Source organism: Rousettus aegyptiacus, unplaced genomic scaffold (genome assembly GCF_014176215.1).
Source record: "Rousettus aegyptiacus isolate mRouAeg1 unplaced genomic scaffold, mRouAeg1.p scaffold_m13_p_2, whole genome shotgun sequence".
Lineage (NCBI taxonomy): Eukaryota > Metazoa > Chordata > Mammalia > Chiroptera > Pteropodidae > Rousettus > Rousettus aegyptiacus.
In genome coordinates this window covers 171,180,493-171,197,627 of record NW_023416295.1, presented here as the reverse complement: position 1 = coordinate 171,197,627, position 17,135 = coordinate 171,180,493, and the positions used below count along the sequence as shown (strand labels likewise).

The 17,135-nt window shown below is 36.1% G+C and overlaps 1 protein-coding gene across 1 annotated transcript in view; it reads left to right on the top strand.

Annotated features, from left to right (window-relative positions):
- The first annotated feature begins 7,974 nt into the window (after positions 1–7,974).
- Positions 7,975–17,135, top strand: part of ENTHD1 (ENTH domain containing 1) — an 85,863-nt gene continuing 76,702 nt past the window's right edge. Inside the window, exon 1 of the mRNA XM_016126474.2 lies at positions 7,975–8,323. Within this exon, the coding sequence (XP_015981960.2) occupies positions 7,975–8,323 (349 nt within the window). The remainder of the gene's footprint in view (positions 8,324–17,135) is intronic.

The following is a 17,135-nucleotide window of genomic DNA, read 5'->3' as shown; positions in this document are numbered from 1 at the left end:
ACAATGGGGAAATTTTCTTTTAAAAGCATACATGTTTAAAATTTTTTAGCAATTCCTTTTTAGGGCATCATTGTTAATATTAGAACTTCTTGTGCATAGTAATGTTTAATCAAATTTTATGGTAAAATGTGTCCTTCACATTCAATAGTATAGATCCAGACATTCTCTTTTCATTCATTTGGTAAATAACATTTGAACACTTACACTGTATGAAGCCCGTTCTAAGTGCTGGGACTGTATATCAGTTAACAAAACATAGTCCCTGCTCTCCCGGGTCATACTTTCTGGCATAGGGAGAAATAACACATACGTCATATGGTTATACCACCACAGAGAAACATAAAATGGGGCCAGAGTCACAGGGAGTGCGGCTGAGCTGGGGGGTTGCAATTTTACTGGGAGATCAAAGGATGTTTGAGCAAAGTTCAAAACCAAGTGAGGAAGCCAGCTTGATAACTCTTTAGGGTAACAGCTTTTGCAGGAATAGGGACCAGCAGGTGCAAAGTGTTAAGGTAGGAGCAAGCCTGCCACTGTCAGTGAGGTGGAGAAGAGTTGGGATGGAGGTTGGAGAGGGAGCTGGGGCCAGGACACGAAGGGCCTTGCAGGCCATGGCAAGACTTCTGGATTTTACTCTGAGTGAGATGAGAGCCAATGGAAGATTTTGAATTTGGGAGTTATACTATCTGACTTAGGTTTTAAGTTTTAAAACGGTTGCTCTGGTGGTTGTGTTGAGATTAGATTGTAAGAGAGCAAGAGCAGAAGCAGGGAGGCCAGTAAGGAGGCTACTACGACAGCCCTGGCAAGAGAGGATGGTGACTTAGGACAAGTGGTTGGAAGCGAAGATGGTGGGAAGTGATTGAATTCCGAACATACAGAGTGACCATAAAGTCTGGAAACATATATATTATTATTTTATTTTGTATTAGAACATGACACTGATAAACTGTTTACTGCCTACTGACCACATATTACCCAGGCTTGGTAGCCACCTGTATTAAAGGTGATGCAATATGAGAGACAAAGAGAGGAATCAATGATGACTCAAACGTCATGGCCTGATAAACTAGAAGCAAGAAGGTGTCATTTACTGAGACAGGGGAGCAGCTATGGAAGATCTGGAGTTTGGTTTTGGACATATTACATTTGAGATGTCTATGAGAAATATCCGTGGGAAGGTCAGGAGAGGTTAGGGCTGATACTAACACCTTGAGAGTTGTTAAGAGAAAAGGATGTTTTAAACCTATGAGACTGTTTTAGAGCTACAAAAACACCTAAAAATGAATACAGAGAGAACAGATCCCTCCAAAGCTGAGAGGTCAGAGAAATGAGAAGAAACCAGACAAGATGAGAAGAAGCATTGATGCCCTAGAAACCAAGAGAAGAAAACTTTGTTCGCTTTTGTAAAACTCTGAGTTTGGGGGGCGGGGCAGGGGGTAGTGGAGAACACACAGAATTACTACTGTAAAGCAATGTCTGTATACTACAGTATTGCAACTAAATTATGGTGCCCCCAAATGGAGGCATGCAGATAAGAAGGTCCTTTTACGCAATGTTATTTTAACAGAGTTAATTCCACTAGGTAGGTAACACTTTATACTTTTTAAAAAATTAAATTTATTGGGGTGCCATTGGTTAATAAGATTATATAAGTTTCAAGTGTACAATTCAATAATTCATCATCTGGATATTGCATTGTGTGTTCAACACCCAAAGTCCAATCTCCTTCCATCACCATATATTTGACTGCCTTTACCCTTATCTACTTCACCCTTCTACCCTTTCCACTTTTGAGAAACTTTAATCAACTCCCTTTTGAACTCACCCAGAGATTTATTCTAAAAGGAGAAAATTAATGGGTTTAAAAAGAAAAAACTGGGATCTCTGACTTTCTCAAAATACAACAGGTAGACTTGTGACTGAGAATGCCAACGGAGCTCACCATCAAGGACCAAAGATTATTAGTCTTTGGGGTAGAAGAAAGGGTATTGTATGCAGCAGATTGGATTCAAGTTCTAGCTAAATCACTTGCAAGTTAAATGTTTTTGGGCAATTCATGTAACCTGTTTGTTATGCAAACTCAGCTCAAGTTCACCTCCTTCAGGAAGCCATCCCTAACTGTAGGTTTAGACAAATCTCCTTTTTACTCCCATGTCACTCTATACTTGCCTTTATCATGGCATCTCATTATAACTGCTGATTTATTCCTCTCTCCTCTATTAGACTATTAGACTGTAATTTCCTTGTATTCCCATGGCTCAGCATAGTGCCTGGCACATAACAGGTGCTCAATAATGTAGAATGAATGGATGTTCCCCTAACTCACTGCCTCATATGTACGATGGGATAATTAATGCCTATTTTTCAGAGTTCCTTTGAAATTTATATACACAATTATAGAAAATAATCTTCATAAACTATAACTCTACATATAAAATACTTGTTTGTCCCCCACTACTTTATAGAATAACAGCTTAGCATGGTATTCAAGGGCCCGAGCGATCTGTTTCCAGGCCGCCTTTTCAATTGCGCTCTGGCTGCTACCCCCACTATTTTATATTATAGCCAGCTACGCAATATTTCAAACATGCCAACTTCTTTCACATCTTCTATCATCTTATTTTATACTTATCTATCTACATGTCAGTATCAGTAATGTGGGCTGTTGTAAAAATAATTATAAGTGAAGTAGTAGGAACTGAAAACAAATGTCACTTTCATCTACTAAGCATTTACCTATTCTCTAAGTCTTTTCCCTCCACCCTAGTGGAATGTTGACATAGTCCACTCAACCACCAACATGCTTTGAAACAAGAGTTTCATTATAGTTTCAATGCCTACTGGATAAAATCACCTAGTACTATGGACCAGGTCCTTCATAATCTGACTTTCCTCTGCCACTTCATCTCCTTCTGCTGTCCTACTAACAGCCTTTGCAACAGCCATAGGAACTACGGTACTGGCAGTTTTACCAAGATAATAGGCTCTCTCTCTCTGCTTTCAAGCCTTTACACCTGATGTGTCCTTCACCTCTAATGGCTCCTCTACATTGTCTATTCAATGAACTCCCTGTCACTCTTTTAGGATTCAATTCAGATGTAAACTTTTCTGTGAAACCCTTGGCAGAATTAGGCGCTGACTCCTCCCTCATTATGCGATACGCATCTTGTCCCAGCCGTCTGTGGTGGTACCTGTCACCTCCACTAGCCTGCAAACTCATACAGCATTGGATTCATTTTATGTCTGGGTCCTTACTGCATGGTGGGGTGCCTGGTGCATAGTGGGTGTTCACTGAAGATCTGTTGAATATTTCAGTGACTACTCATCAGTAGTACCCAAGGCTGTCAGTGGAGGTACTCCATCACTGTCCATCAAACACACTGCTCTTTTCATCCCTAGAAATTATTATTATGTTTTTTTTGTTGTTGTCCTTTGAGGTGGAAATCAGCGGCGGATGGCATTTCCCATCAGTTAAAAATAAACTAACACAAATTGTAAAATTTATTCTTTGAAAGGTGAATTAGGGCAGCACCACAGAGGAACAGACTGTTAAATGAAGACATTTACTTTCATAACGCTTGATACCGCAAGCCGGGCTATTTTAACCCCACTACCGCTCTTTCTCGAGGCCCTGGGAGCAGGAGACAGTAGACCTAGGAGAGGCCGGAAGTGAGGGGCCGGAAGTGAGGAAGCGGAAGTGGGGAAGGGCGAGGGCGCTTGGGTCTGGTAGGAGGAGGAGGATCGGCCTGGGGACCAGGGGCCTTGAATTTGTGTGGGGAAAGGCCTAGACGCGGTAGCTGGACCTTCCTTCAGGTAGTAGACTCTCTTTCAGGTGACAGGCCGGGATAGAGGGGGACCCGGAGGGTGGCCGCCCCGCTCCCCAGTCCCATGCCGTTGCTGTGGGCTGTTCAAGTGACCGAGGCGAGAGGTGGAGGAGGCCCGCACACAGCCTGTGTGAAGGAAGATCCTAGCTGTGAGACGCCATCACATCACTCCCACTTTCTAGAAGCTTTTCTGTGCCTAGCCACCCCCTCCAAGTCAATCATGTGCTCTCAGAGGGCCCTCGCTGAAACTGATTCTCTCTCAAGCTCGACCCTTCATATTCAAAATTCTTTCTCACGCATCTCATTTCTTCCTCTCAACAAGCCTCCCTATCTGGTGATTAGTCCTTATGCTGCACATCGGGAATGGAGGCCCAGAGAAGTTGTAAGCCTTAATTAGGAAATGACAGAGCAGGACCTCAAATCCATGCTTTTGGAATCCTAATTAAAGTAATGAGATGAGATATGAGAATGTCTAGGTGCCGGCACATTGTGAGCATTCGGCCAAGAGTAGCCATTTGCTCCAGAGGGTGGGGACTGTGTCTTGTGCACCTTTTTCTCCATTTCGTAGAATGAAGCCTGTCATGATAAACTCTGGAAAACAAATAGCCAAATGAATTAATGAACACACAGGAAGGGCTCAAAAATGTTGGTTTCTCTGCCTCTTGCAGTGTTCTTTCCATCAAAACAGTTACACTTCCTAATCCCATGGCATTTTCTATAATTATTCTCCCCAATCTTGGTCAGATCTTTTTCCTCCTGAGTTGAACTCATGCCTATGGGCAGAACCTGTGGAAACACAAGAGCTGTTCTCTCCTCATTATAGCAAGCACTACCCTAAATTCATCTTCCCTGAGATGCCTTTTGGCACTCAGCCTCTTAGATGTTGCTTTTATTGTCTTATGTCTGGAGAAAGTCAGTTCAGTGCCTCAAACTCTATTCTCAGTTCTGACACTCAACAAGTTTTGAAAATTAATCCCCCACCTCCACCCCGCCAATTTATTTGTCAGCAGGACCTGAACTGAAACCAGCCATTTGTCTTAATTTATTCCAAATACTTACAGGTTTTTCTTACAGTCATGTTAATTTGTTTGATTGTTCAAGTGGCCCCACACCAAACTGTGGGTATCATGTAGTGTGTGGTATAGGCATGGCTTTACCCTTCAAAAGTAAAAGATAAAATAAAAGTTTTTTAAAAATTGAGGTTGAATTCCACAACTCATCTGGCCTCAAGGATTTGAGTAAGAGATTGTGGACCGGTAGTTTAATATGACTTGATAGCTTAAATGATTTCCTATTTTGATTCAGGTAAAGTTGGGGAAGGAGGTAGCCTTTGGCAAAGCATTGTGGAAGTGGATAAACCTAAAAAGAAAATGGACCTTTTCTACATCATTTGTTAATTGTGGAATTATTGAAGGGAGAAAGCTCCTTAACGATGCATTTTGTATGTGCGGATCATGTTTTAGATTTCTTATATCTTCCACAAACTGTATAATGGTACAAGAAATATTGATTGATTTGAAAATATTTGCTCAATACTCTAGAATTTTACTTGACAATTACAAGAGCTGGATTATATTTTTAGAATGTCATTTTTATAATCCAAAGCTGTAGAATAAATGTAGGTTTATCCCAAAGCAAAATCATTCAACCATTTGGCCATTCACCTGACATTTGTTTCTTGAGTACCTACTGTGTGCTAGGCACATGTTAGTCAATAGGATTACAGTGGTAAATAGTACAGATCATGATAAGTGCCATGAAGGAAATAAACCAGGTGCTGAGAAGAGTATGATGGGAAGACCTAAGTAGTTAGCAAGGGTAATGAAGGCCTCTCAGAGGAGGTGACATAGATTTGTGACATGGAATATCTTACTTCCATCCATTTCTAAATATTATAGGGATTTAGGTAGCCAGTCAAAATTCAGGTGTGAAAATTTACCCTTTTGGGCACTAATTCTGTCTTATATGTCACATCACTATAATAACAATTTTGAGTTTTTGATGGTATGAGTAAGCTGAGCACTTGCATGTAGTTAGGTGTCTAAAACACATAATAAGCCAACATATAACTTAGAACTACAATTATTTGAACCCTTAGTTCGAAAAGATATCAATAGTAGAATAGTGTCTTACATGTGATATAGTCACATGTAATGTTTGGAAATATATTTAATTTTGGCATGATGTCAGGCACATCCAGTTTAAACTACTTCATTGGATTGAAGACATTATTTTCTGTGGCAGAAAATTCATTTAAGAAAACTTTTTTTTTTTAAATTTAAAAATGCGGGTTAAAGAAAATAGGAAAACTTAAAATTAGGATTTGATCCCTCCAAAATATAGAGAGGTAGCTATCCAAAAAAGAAAAAAAAAATGGACTTTAACAACTGTTCAGTTACAGCAGGTTATAATTCTAACAGTGTGTTTTTTTAATAGACTTGTGAGGAAACAAATCAATATTTGTTGCTCTAAGCCAGTGTCACAGTGCATCTCTGCATTGAGTGAGCTTGGTAGAGGGGAAAAAAGGACAACAGAAAGAGAAAACCCTCATAACTGAAAATTTTAATAGCTATTGGAACACTAAGTCAGGTTTTTGCTGCAGTAGTGAGTCAGATAAAAAATGGCTATATTCGAAGTGCAAACAAGAGAGACAATCAGAAAATTTAAGAACACAGGTATTTTTCCTTCTAGGGTTGATGATAGTCCCTTTCTGAATAATCTTAATTGAACAGATATATTTTCTATCTTGCTTATTCGAGGATGTGTTGCACTTTTACCAAAAAAAAAAAAAAAAAGTTAATTATCCCTTTCCTGTATTATTTTTTTTAAAAAAGCAATAGTTCATTTAGGATGCTTCTGAAAGTTTGTCTTCCTTAAATACACACACAGGAATTAATCAAGCCTGAGCTGAGAGCTGTGAAGGTCAAGGAAGAAAAACAAAACTAAACTAAAAATAATAAATACATTTGTTAAGGATTTTAAGCATTTTTCTGTTATAGGTATAGGTATATAGTTTTTCTAGTAAAATCTGATTATAGATTGTTTAGGCTTCGTTGGGTCTGCCTGCTGCTCATCAGGGCTTGAAATCAACATGGTACATTGGCCATCAGTGATGAATCACTAGGGAAACTGCAAGCTAACTGACTGGCCTTAATGCAAAATAATGAAAATGAAAAAAGGAAACAGTTTCATATAAACTTGTGACTTGATTAGTCACAAGCATCACTTTAAGTTTTGGGGCTGTACACCCCTTTTAAATCTGAATATATTTTTGTATCAACCTAAATGATCCTTTCCTCATGTCTACATGTTTTGAGATCTGAGAGATACATGCTTAGTACTCCAGGTTTTAGGAAAATCCTTACTATTTGAATCATACTATTGACATTGTGTAGTTCTAAACTACTATTGACATTGTGTAGTTCTAAACTACACAATGTCAATACTCCTTTTTCTAAAGCTGAGTAAAGAAAGTAATTTAACCTTTTTTGGAACGTACTAGCCTTACCAGGATTAAAATATTGATTTAGGGTACTATGAGTCAGGTGTTGAGTCCACTGAGGTGGCTACTTGCCTGAATAGTTGATGGCCCTTCCCTTGTAGATTCACCAAAAAACAGATGTTTAGATCTCATTCTAATGACTTGTAGTTCTAAAATGTATATGACAAGACTCAATTTTCACAACTTCATTACTTTCAGGACTTAATATTTAATGCATGACAACAAGTCTTAAGCATGAGATGTCAGAGCCCAAGTTCCATTTTCTTATACTAAGTTGCCCACTGTCCATATAATCTTTTATAATAACTTTATTTCCAGCGAGGAGGTTGAATGATATTTTCTGCAGAAACCTTTAGGACTAGAAAACCACTGTCTGTCTTGAAATAAAATAGGCCAATCCCTTATGAGAGATTTCCCCATACTGATCCTAGATTTTTCAGACTGACTTGGTCTCCTATAGACATTAAAAAATAATTAACTTAACTTTTTTTGTTTGTGCTTTCCTTTGCAGGAAATTGATACCTTGTCAAGATGGAGATTGATCATTTGTATTTGGGAGCAGCAGAAACCTCAAGGGTTTTGTAAACTAATCACATAAACTCCTATTCCATTGCTCTCATCTCTCATCTCACCTTCAAACTTGTCTTACCTATGGCATTCAGGAGGCAAGTAAAAAACTTTGTAAAAAACTACTCAGATGCTGAAATAAAAGTCAGGGAAGCAACTTCTAATGACCCTTGGGGTCCCTCTAGTTCTCTGATGTTAGATATCAGTGACCTGACTTTCAACACAATTTCCCTCTCAGAGATTATGAATATGTTATGGCAGAGACTAAACGACCATGGGAAGAACTGGCGCCATGTGTATAAATCCCTTACACTAATGGATTATCTCATCAAGAATGGATCAAAGAAAGTTATTCAGCATTGTAGAGAGGGGTTCTGTAACCTTCAGACACTAAAAGATTTTCAACACGTAGATGAAGCTGGAAAAGACCAAGGTAACGGTTAAAGAAGTTTATACAGTGTGCCAATAAAGACTAGGAGTTTGGGGGGGGGGGATCATTTTAAACCAGGATCTGGGAAAAAGTTGTCTCAAACGTATTAGTACCTTCCTCTGGGACAGTTATGGTTTCTAGTTTAATCCTTTGTGTTGATTCTTGAGTGCCTTAGAGAACAAAATTTTTTTAAAAAAGAATGAGTAAAACTAACACATTTAGGTTCATGATAAAATAATACCTCACAGAAAATGAGCAAAGTGAATAAAACAAGAGTCATGGTAAATTTGGCATAATGTCACACTAATTCATAATTATAATTAGACTGAAATTTATCATAAATGTAAGGAAGTGTTTCCAAAGACTGTGGAATCTGTCAAGACTAGCTAGATGGAAGTAGTTTTATGAATACAAAAATTTGGTCATAAAATAATTTCGTTGGGAGTGGAGGAGAAGGGGAAATAGGGAAGGGGTTAACAGAATACTAAACGGAGATGATTCATTCCTGCCTGATATTCTATACAGTGGTGGAAGACCCAGCACTTCCTCCCCACCTAATGTAAAATCATTTGTATTAAAACTGAATAGTCTTATGAATCATGAGAAGAGGATAAAATTCAGTGCAATTTCTATGTTAAGCATACTTTTTTTAAAATAGACTTTTTTAGAGCAGTTTTAGATTTACAGAAAAATTATGCGCGATGTAGAGTTCTCACATACCCTTCCCCACCCACGCATGGTTTCTCCTATTAACATCTTACATTAACGTGGCATATTTGTTACAATTGACAAACCAATATTTATATGTTATTAATAAAGTTCTTAGTTTACATTAAGGTTCACTCTGTTCTAGTTTTGCGGGTTTTGAAAAATCCATGTCATGTATCTGCCATTTCAGTATCATACGGAATATTTTCACTGCCTTGAAAATGGTCCATGCTCCACCTGTCCATCCTCCCCGCTCTGCACCCCCAACCAACCCCTGACAACCACTGATCCTTTTACTTTTCCATAGTTTTGCCTTTTCTAGAATGTCATATAGTTAGTATCATACAGTGTGTAGCTTCTTCAGACTGGTTTCTTTCATTTAGCAATATGCAATTAAGATTCTTCCATGTCTTTTTATAGCTTGAAGCCTCATTTCTTTGTTTTTCCTTCACTTTAAAAAAAACACAGCTTTTTTGAGATATAATTCATATACAGTACCATATAATTCACCCTTTTAAAGTGTACAAGTCTGTGGCTTTGATATTAATTTTTAAAGTTTGCAATAAAATATATATAACATAAAATTTCTCATTTTAAGTTGTACAGTTCAGTGACATTAATTACATTCACAATGTTATGCAATCATCATCACCACTGTCTATTTCCAAAAATTTTCATCACCCCAAAAAGAAACTGTAAACATTAAGCATAATCCCTCTGCTAACCTCTAATCTACTTTCTGTCTTTATTAATAATTTGCCTATTCTGGGTACTCATGTGCATGTGCTCATACAATATCTGTCCTGTGGCTTGCTTATTTCACTAATAATGTCCTCGAGTTTCATCCATTTTGTAGGATGTAGCAGAATTTCATTCCTTTTGTAACTGAATAATATTCCATTGTATGTACCTACCACATTTTGCTTATTCATTCGTTGATGGATTCTTAGGTTGTTTCCACCTTTTGGCTATCATGGATACTGCAATTATCAGTTTGAGTCCCTGCTTTCAATTCTTTGGGGTATACTTAGGAGTGGAATTGCTGGATCACATGGTAATTCAATGTTTAGCTTTTTGAGGAACCCCGAAACTTTATGAGCTGCCCCATTTTACATTCCCACCAGCAATGTAAGACACTCGCTTTTTCTCCATATCCTTGTCAACACTTGTTATTGTCTATCTTTTTGATTATAGCCATCCTACTTACTAGATGTAAAGTAGTATCTCATTGTGGTTTTGGTTTACATTTTCCTAAATACTAATGTCAAGCATCTTTTCCTGTCCTTATTGGCCATTTATATATCTTCAGAGAAATGTCTGTTCAAATCTTTTTCCATTTTTAACTTTTTTTTTTTTTATTGTTGACTTTTAAGACTTCTTTCTATATTCTGGATACAAGACCCCTATTAGGTGATTTGCAAATATCTTCTCCCATTTTTTAGGTTGTTCTTTTATTTTCTTGATTAAATTTTGATGAAATCTAATTTATCCATATTTCCTTTGTTGCTTCAGCTTTAAGGGTCATATGTAAGAAATCATTGCCTAATCTAAGGTTACGAAGATTTATGCCTGTGTTTTCTTCTAAGAGTTTTATAGTTTTAACTCCTCCATTTAGATCTTGGATCCATTTTGAGTTAATTTTTGTAACTGGTGTAAGGTAGAGGTCCAGCCTCATTCTTTTGGATGTGGATATCCAGTTGTCCCACCACTATTTGTTGAAAAGACTATTCTTTCCCCCATTGAATTATATTGGCAACTTATGAAAATCAGCCATAAATGTATGATTTTATTTTTGTATTCTCAATCTGTTCTATTCATCTCTATGTTTATCCTTATGCTAGTGCCATACTATTTTAATTACTGTAGCTTTGCAGTAAGTTTTGAAACCAAGGAGTGTGAGTCCTCCAGCTTTGTTGTTTTTCCATATTGTCTTGGCTATTCTGGTTCCCTTGCATTTCCATATCAAGGTTAGCATCACCTTGTCAGTATCTACAAATAAGGCAGCTAGAATTTTGATTGAATTTGCATTGATCTGTAGGTCAATTTGGGGAATATTGCTATCTTAACAATATCAGTTCTCCCAATCCATGAACATAAAGGAGGCTTTAAAAAATATTTGGGTCTTCTTTCATAAATGTTGTACAGTTTTAAGTGTACAAGTCTTACATTTTTGTTAAATTAATTTCTAAGTATTTCATTCTCTTTGATGGAATTATTTTCTTAGCTTCATTTTTAGATTATTTATTGCTAATGTATTGAAATACAACTAATAACTGATTGTTGTATATTCATCTTGTATCCTACTACTTTTATGAACTCTTTTCTTAGCTATAATTGTTTGATTTTGGTAGGTTCCTTAGGATTTCTACATACAAGATGATAGCATCTACAAATATAGTTTTATTTCTTCCTTTCCTATCTGGACGCCTCTTACTTCTTTCTCTTGCTTAATTGCCCTGGCTAAAACCTCCTGTGCAGTATCAAACAGAAGCGGTGAGAGCAGACATCCTTGTCTTGTCCCTGATCTTAAGAAGAAAGCTTTCAGTCTTTCACCATTAAGTGTGATATTACGTGTGGGTTTTTCATAGATGCTCTTTTCAAGTTGAAAAGTTCTCTTCTGTTCCGAGTTTGCTGAGTGTTTTTATCAGGAAAGCACGTTGACTTTTGTCAAATGCTTTTTCTGTACCTATTGAAATGAGTATGTGTTTTCCCCCTTAATTAAATTATCATGGTGTGTTACATTTATTACTTTTCATGTGTGAAAGTGCATTCCTAGCATAAATCCCACTTAGTTATGGTGTGTAGCCTCTCTATTTTTTAAGTATTTATTTTAGGTCAGGTTTGAGGTTTAATGACGAAATTCGAGAAAATCTTCTTGGGTTTTGATCATACTGTGCTTTTTAATCCAGAAATTGTAAAGGCATCAACTTCCATGAAAATGAAATTTATTATTAAAAATTAAAATAAAATACTAATTTAAATTTTGCATAACCACGAGTTAGGTTTTAAAAAGGCATACATTTTAGATAATAGTGAATGGAATATAATCATCTTTGTACTTTACAGAGCATCTATTTTACCACCATACTAAACACTATAATGGGTTTTATGGTTTACTTTTTTATTTTTTAAATAATTTTTAAATTATTAATTAGTGTTGACATATATATAAACATATTAGTTTCAGATGCATGACATAGTGATTAGCCATTTATACAACTTACAAAGTGATCACCCTGATAAATATAGTACACATCTGACACCATACATAGTTATTACAGTGTTATTGACTATATTCTCTATGCTGTACTTTATTTTACGTACTCATGATTATTTTGTAACCACCGCTCTGTACCTTCCTCTTTTGCACCCATACCTCCAACCCTCCTCTCACCTGGCAACCATCACAATGTTCTCTATATCTATGAGTTTGTTTCTGTTTCGTTTGTTCATTTATTTTGTTTTGCAGATTTCATATAGAGGTGAAATCATATGGCATTTGTCTTTAACTTATTTCATTTAGCATAATACCCTCTGAGTCCATCCATGTTGTTATAGATAGTAAAATTTCATTCTTTTTCACAGCTGAGTAATATTCCCTTGTATATATGTACCACTTCTTTTTTATTTATTCATCTACTGATAGACACCCAGACTGCCTCCATATCTTGGCTAAATAATGCTGCAGTGAACTCTCTGTCTTTCCAAATTGGTGTTCTGGGTTTCTTTGGATAAATACTCAGAAGTGGAGTTTTAGGTCCTTCTTTGTCTCTTATTATAATCATTGTTTTAAAGTCTATTTTGTCTGGTATAAGTATTGCTACCCAAGCTTTTTTTTTTTTTTCATTTCCATTTTTATGTTATCTTTTTTCATTCCTTTAACTTCAGTCTGTATGTGTCTTTTGATCTGATGTGAGTCTCTTGTAGGCAGTATCAGGAAGAGTCTTGTTTTTTTATCGATGTAGCCACCTTATGTCTTTTGATTAAAGCATTTAATCCATTTACTTTTAAAGTAATTGTTGGTAAAGAGGTAGTTATTATCTATGAACTTGTGGTTGTAAATGTACAGACAAACCTGTCTATGCATTTATACCTTTTATATGTTCAAAATGTGGTGTAACATATGGATATATTTAAATCCACTGCCATAAACTTCTTTGCTATTTCCTAACAGTCGAGCTTAGGATCAAAGGAGTAAGCGTGATTATATTATGTTGGACTTCGTAAACATGCTTGATGATTTGTCAGCACCAAGAGAGCAAGAAAAATATAAGTTAGAACTGAATTGTCAACAGAAACCCAGTAGATTATTTGTTGATTATTGAAGATGTAGTAGTCGATAACATTGGTACACATTATTCAATAATTTAATAAATATTAATGAAAAAGGATTCCATTGGGTAAATATTACATATTTCTTCTTTATTTTTTACACGTTTCCCTTTTTATGTCTGATCCTTAAGAAATGTAACATTATAATAGTAGCTCTTGGCATAATTTAATTTATACATAAATGTATGTATTGGGGGTAGACGCATACACAAACATTTGTTGCTAGGGGGTACAGTCAAAATAGTTCTGAAACCACTGGCTCTTAGGATAAAGTCAGGGCCTCTTAGCATGTTTCCAATGTACCTTTCTACTCTTGTTTCCTTAGTCTTTAATCTAGCACATTGCATTACCAAGTATTCCTAATATTTGTTTGCTTACATATTTCTGTAATTAAGATGTTTCTTCTTCCCTGTAATATTCTTTTCTTGCTCTTTCCTTATTGCATATCTACTTAGTCTTGAAATGCTAGCTCAGAGGCCTTTTCCTCTGTACCCCCAACTCTCTCATCTTTTCCTCACTTGGCAGAATTAATTGATATAATGCTTTATTCATAATATCGGTATGATATGTTTTACAGTATATTTTATCTATTTTATATGTATCCTTAACTAGATTCTGAGGGTATATTCCATGTTAATCATCTTTACCATCAGGTCTTGGCACATAGTAGACAATCATTACATTTTTATGGAGCAGAAGTTATAAAAAAGAGACTCGAAAGAAATGTAATCATTGAAAAATTATTTGATAAGAATGATTTTGTTGGATTAGAGAAGAAAAAAAGCAGAGTGAAGTCTGTACTGAGAAATTAATGAAAGAGAAATTGTAGTGATCCAAGTAATCTATAACTGGATCTTTCCCTAGGTACAGGTTTTTAAGAAGAGACAAAGAACAAAGATGAAAGTAAAAGGTATCATAGAAAAAGACCTTTTTTTCACTTTCTAGGTTGGTCTTTATACTTGCTGTTTCCTTTGCCTGGCGTTTGCTTCTCCAGACACCTGCATTACTTTCTCACACCCTACGGATCTCTGCTGAGAAAAGTCATCTTATTAACAAGTGAGGCCTTCTACATCTACTCTACTTATAAAAAAGCAGCCCCACCCACTCTTTGCTCGGATGTCCTAGCTGCCTTCTGTTTTCTTTTTCTTCATAGAATTTATCTGAAAATGTGTATTTTATTTTACGATTTGTTTAGTGTCTATCTCTTCCTACTAGCACATAAATTTCATGAGGGCAGAGACGTTTTGTCTGCTTTGTCTCTGCTCTGTCTCCAACACTGCAGTAGTGCCTATCACATAGTACGGCTCAACAATTAATAATGGTAATACTACAAGGGAACAAGTTAGGGAAACAACACAGAAAAGGTGGGAAGCATAGGAAAACTTTTTTTCAAATAGTATGTTAACATTTTCAAGTGATAGTCTTAATATGTTTTTTCAACCTCTAGACAGCTTCTCAAGTGAAGTATTTCTAAATATAAAGCATTGAGTCTAATTGCTAATCTGAAAAAGTTATAATAAATACATGATTTCCCCTACATTTCCACACTTTTGGGACACTTCATATTTTATTTATTGTAGATTTTTTAGAAAGACTAACGGTTGGACACACATTGCTTTAAGTTTAGAGATACTGTACCTGAAAGTGCCTAAAAGCTATAGAAAAACGTACGGAACATATTATTTTTAAATGTTAGTAACATTCCATTTAAAAATAAGTTTATTCTCTATTTTCCAACTTTTTGGACCCCCTATGTTAGCACATGAGTTATAGCATTTAATTATGTGACATGTACCGTTCTAAACACTTTACATTTATTAACTTGTTCAATAACCCTTTGAGACAGGTCGTGGCATTGACTCCATTTTACTCATGAGAAAACCAAGGTACAATGAGATTGAATAACTAGTTTACACAGCTAATTAGCGGCAGAGCCAAGATTATAATCTAGGCATTTTGGCTCCAGAGTCCATGCTCTTGACTGCTACAATATGTTGTTGAATGATTGAATGAATGAATGGATGGAGTTATTCCCATCCCGATCATGCTGTTCACTCTTCTGCTCCATCTTGTCAACATGTGTCATGTCTTTAAACTTGGCCAACCATTTAACTAGTTATATCTAGCAGTATGGCATAGATAGAAAGGGTTTGAGAACTGAACTAGCTCGGTTCACTAATCTTGGGACAGGAGCTGAGAAGTTCATCCTTTTTTTGATATCTGTTTCAGAGTAATTTAGGTCAAGGATGGTACAAGAAATATATACCTTATATTCTTAATTTGTGGCTTTCATGGCTTACAATATCCTTCACTCAAGTGTAACTAATTTCATGGTCTTGGGCTAGATAGACGTAGTTGCCATGGCTGGACTAGTTTCCTTTGTCTTAGGTGTAGGCTCATTACAGGTTAGGCTCAGCCTCATCAAAAGGCTGCATGTTCCTGCAGGTGATGCAGCGTCTCCACTTCCAGTCCTGTGTTTCCTTGACATTCTCAGGGAGAGTGTATTATTCTTTATGTCCACAACGTCTATATACCTCTGTCAGAGCACATTTATGTACATATCTGTATCCCTTGCAAAACTGTGGATTTCTTAGGGCAAGAACAGTGCCCCTAGCACTTAGTACATTGCCTGGGAGTAGGATCACTCAATAGATAGTTGATGAACGGATGATTAATACCCTAATATTTTTTATACTTTCAGCAAATTTATACCAATTGATTTAGGGCTGTAAAAGATATAAATGTCAGAGTTGACTCAAATAACAAAAATTTCCATCTTTTACTATAAATTAGTTTTAAAATAGATTTTAAATGCTAACAGTGCTGTTTTGAGATGTAATTTACATACTCTAAAATGCATAGGTATTCAGTATACAGTTTGATGAATCTCGGTAAATGTAACCATCACCCCTATCAAGAAAAAGAACATTTCCATTATGCCAGAAAGCTCCTTCATTTCTCTTTCCAGCCACACCTCCTTCCTCCCCAGAGGCAACTGTTATTCTGAATTCTTTCACCATATAAGTTAGTTGTATTTGTTCTTGAAATTCATATAAATGGAAAAATTACGTATTCTTTTGTTTCTGTCTCCTTTCTCTCAGCTTAATGTTTTTGAGATCCAATCATTGCACATATCAGTTGCATCATTCCTGTTTATTGCTGCATCATATTCCATTACAAGAATATGTCACAGTTTGTTTACCCATTTTCTCTTGACGGATGTTGGGGATGTATAGTTTTGGGCTATTATGAATAAAACTTATGAATATTCTTGCGCAAATCTTTTTGTGCCCATAGGCATTCAGTTCTCTTGCGTATATACTTTGGAGTAGAATTTCTGGGTCACAGGGCAGTTGTATATTTAATTAAAGTTTTCCGAAGTGGTTTTTACCATTTTATACTCCCGCCATCTGTGTTTGAGAGTTGGTTGTTCCATATCCTTGTCAATATTTAAGGATTTTTATTCTTTTAACTTTGGCCATTCTGATGGGTGCATGATGCTGTTTCAGTTTTCATTTTCATGAAAAGTTGTTGAGCAAATTTTCATGTGATTTTTGGCAATATGGACATCCGTTACTTATTCAAATGTTTTGCCTATTAAAAAACTTTGGGGGAGGGGCTTTTTATCATTGATTTGTGGGAAATCACTATACATTGTGGATATGAGGCCTTCGTCAGATAGATATATGGATTACAAATATTTTCTCCAAGTTTATGGTTTATTGTTTCACTTTCTTCATGTTGTCTTTTGATGAAGTCTCGTTTGTTTTTTTCT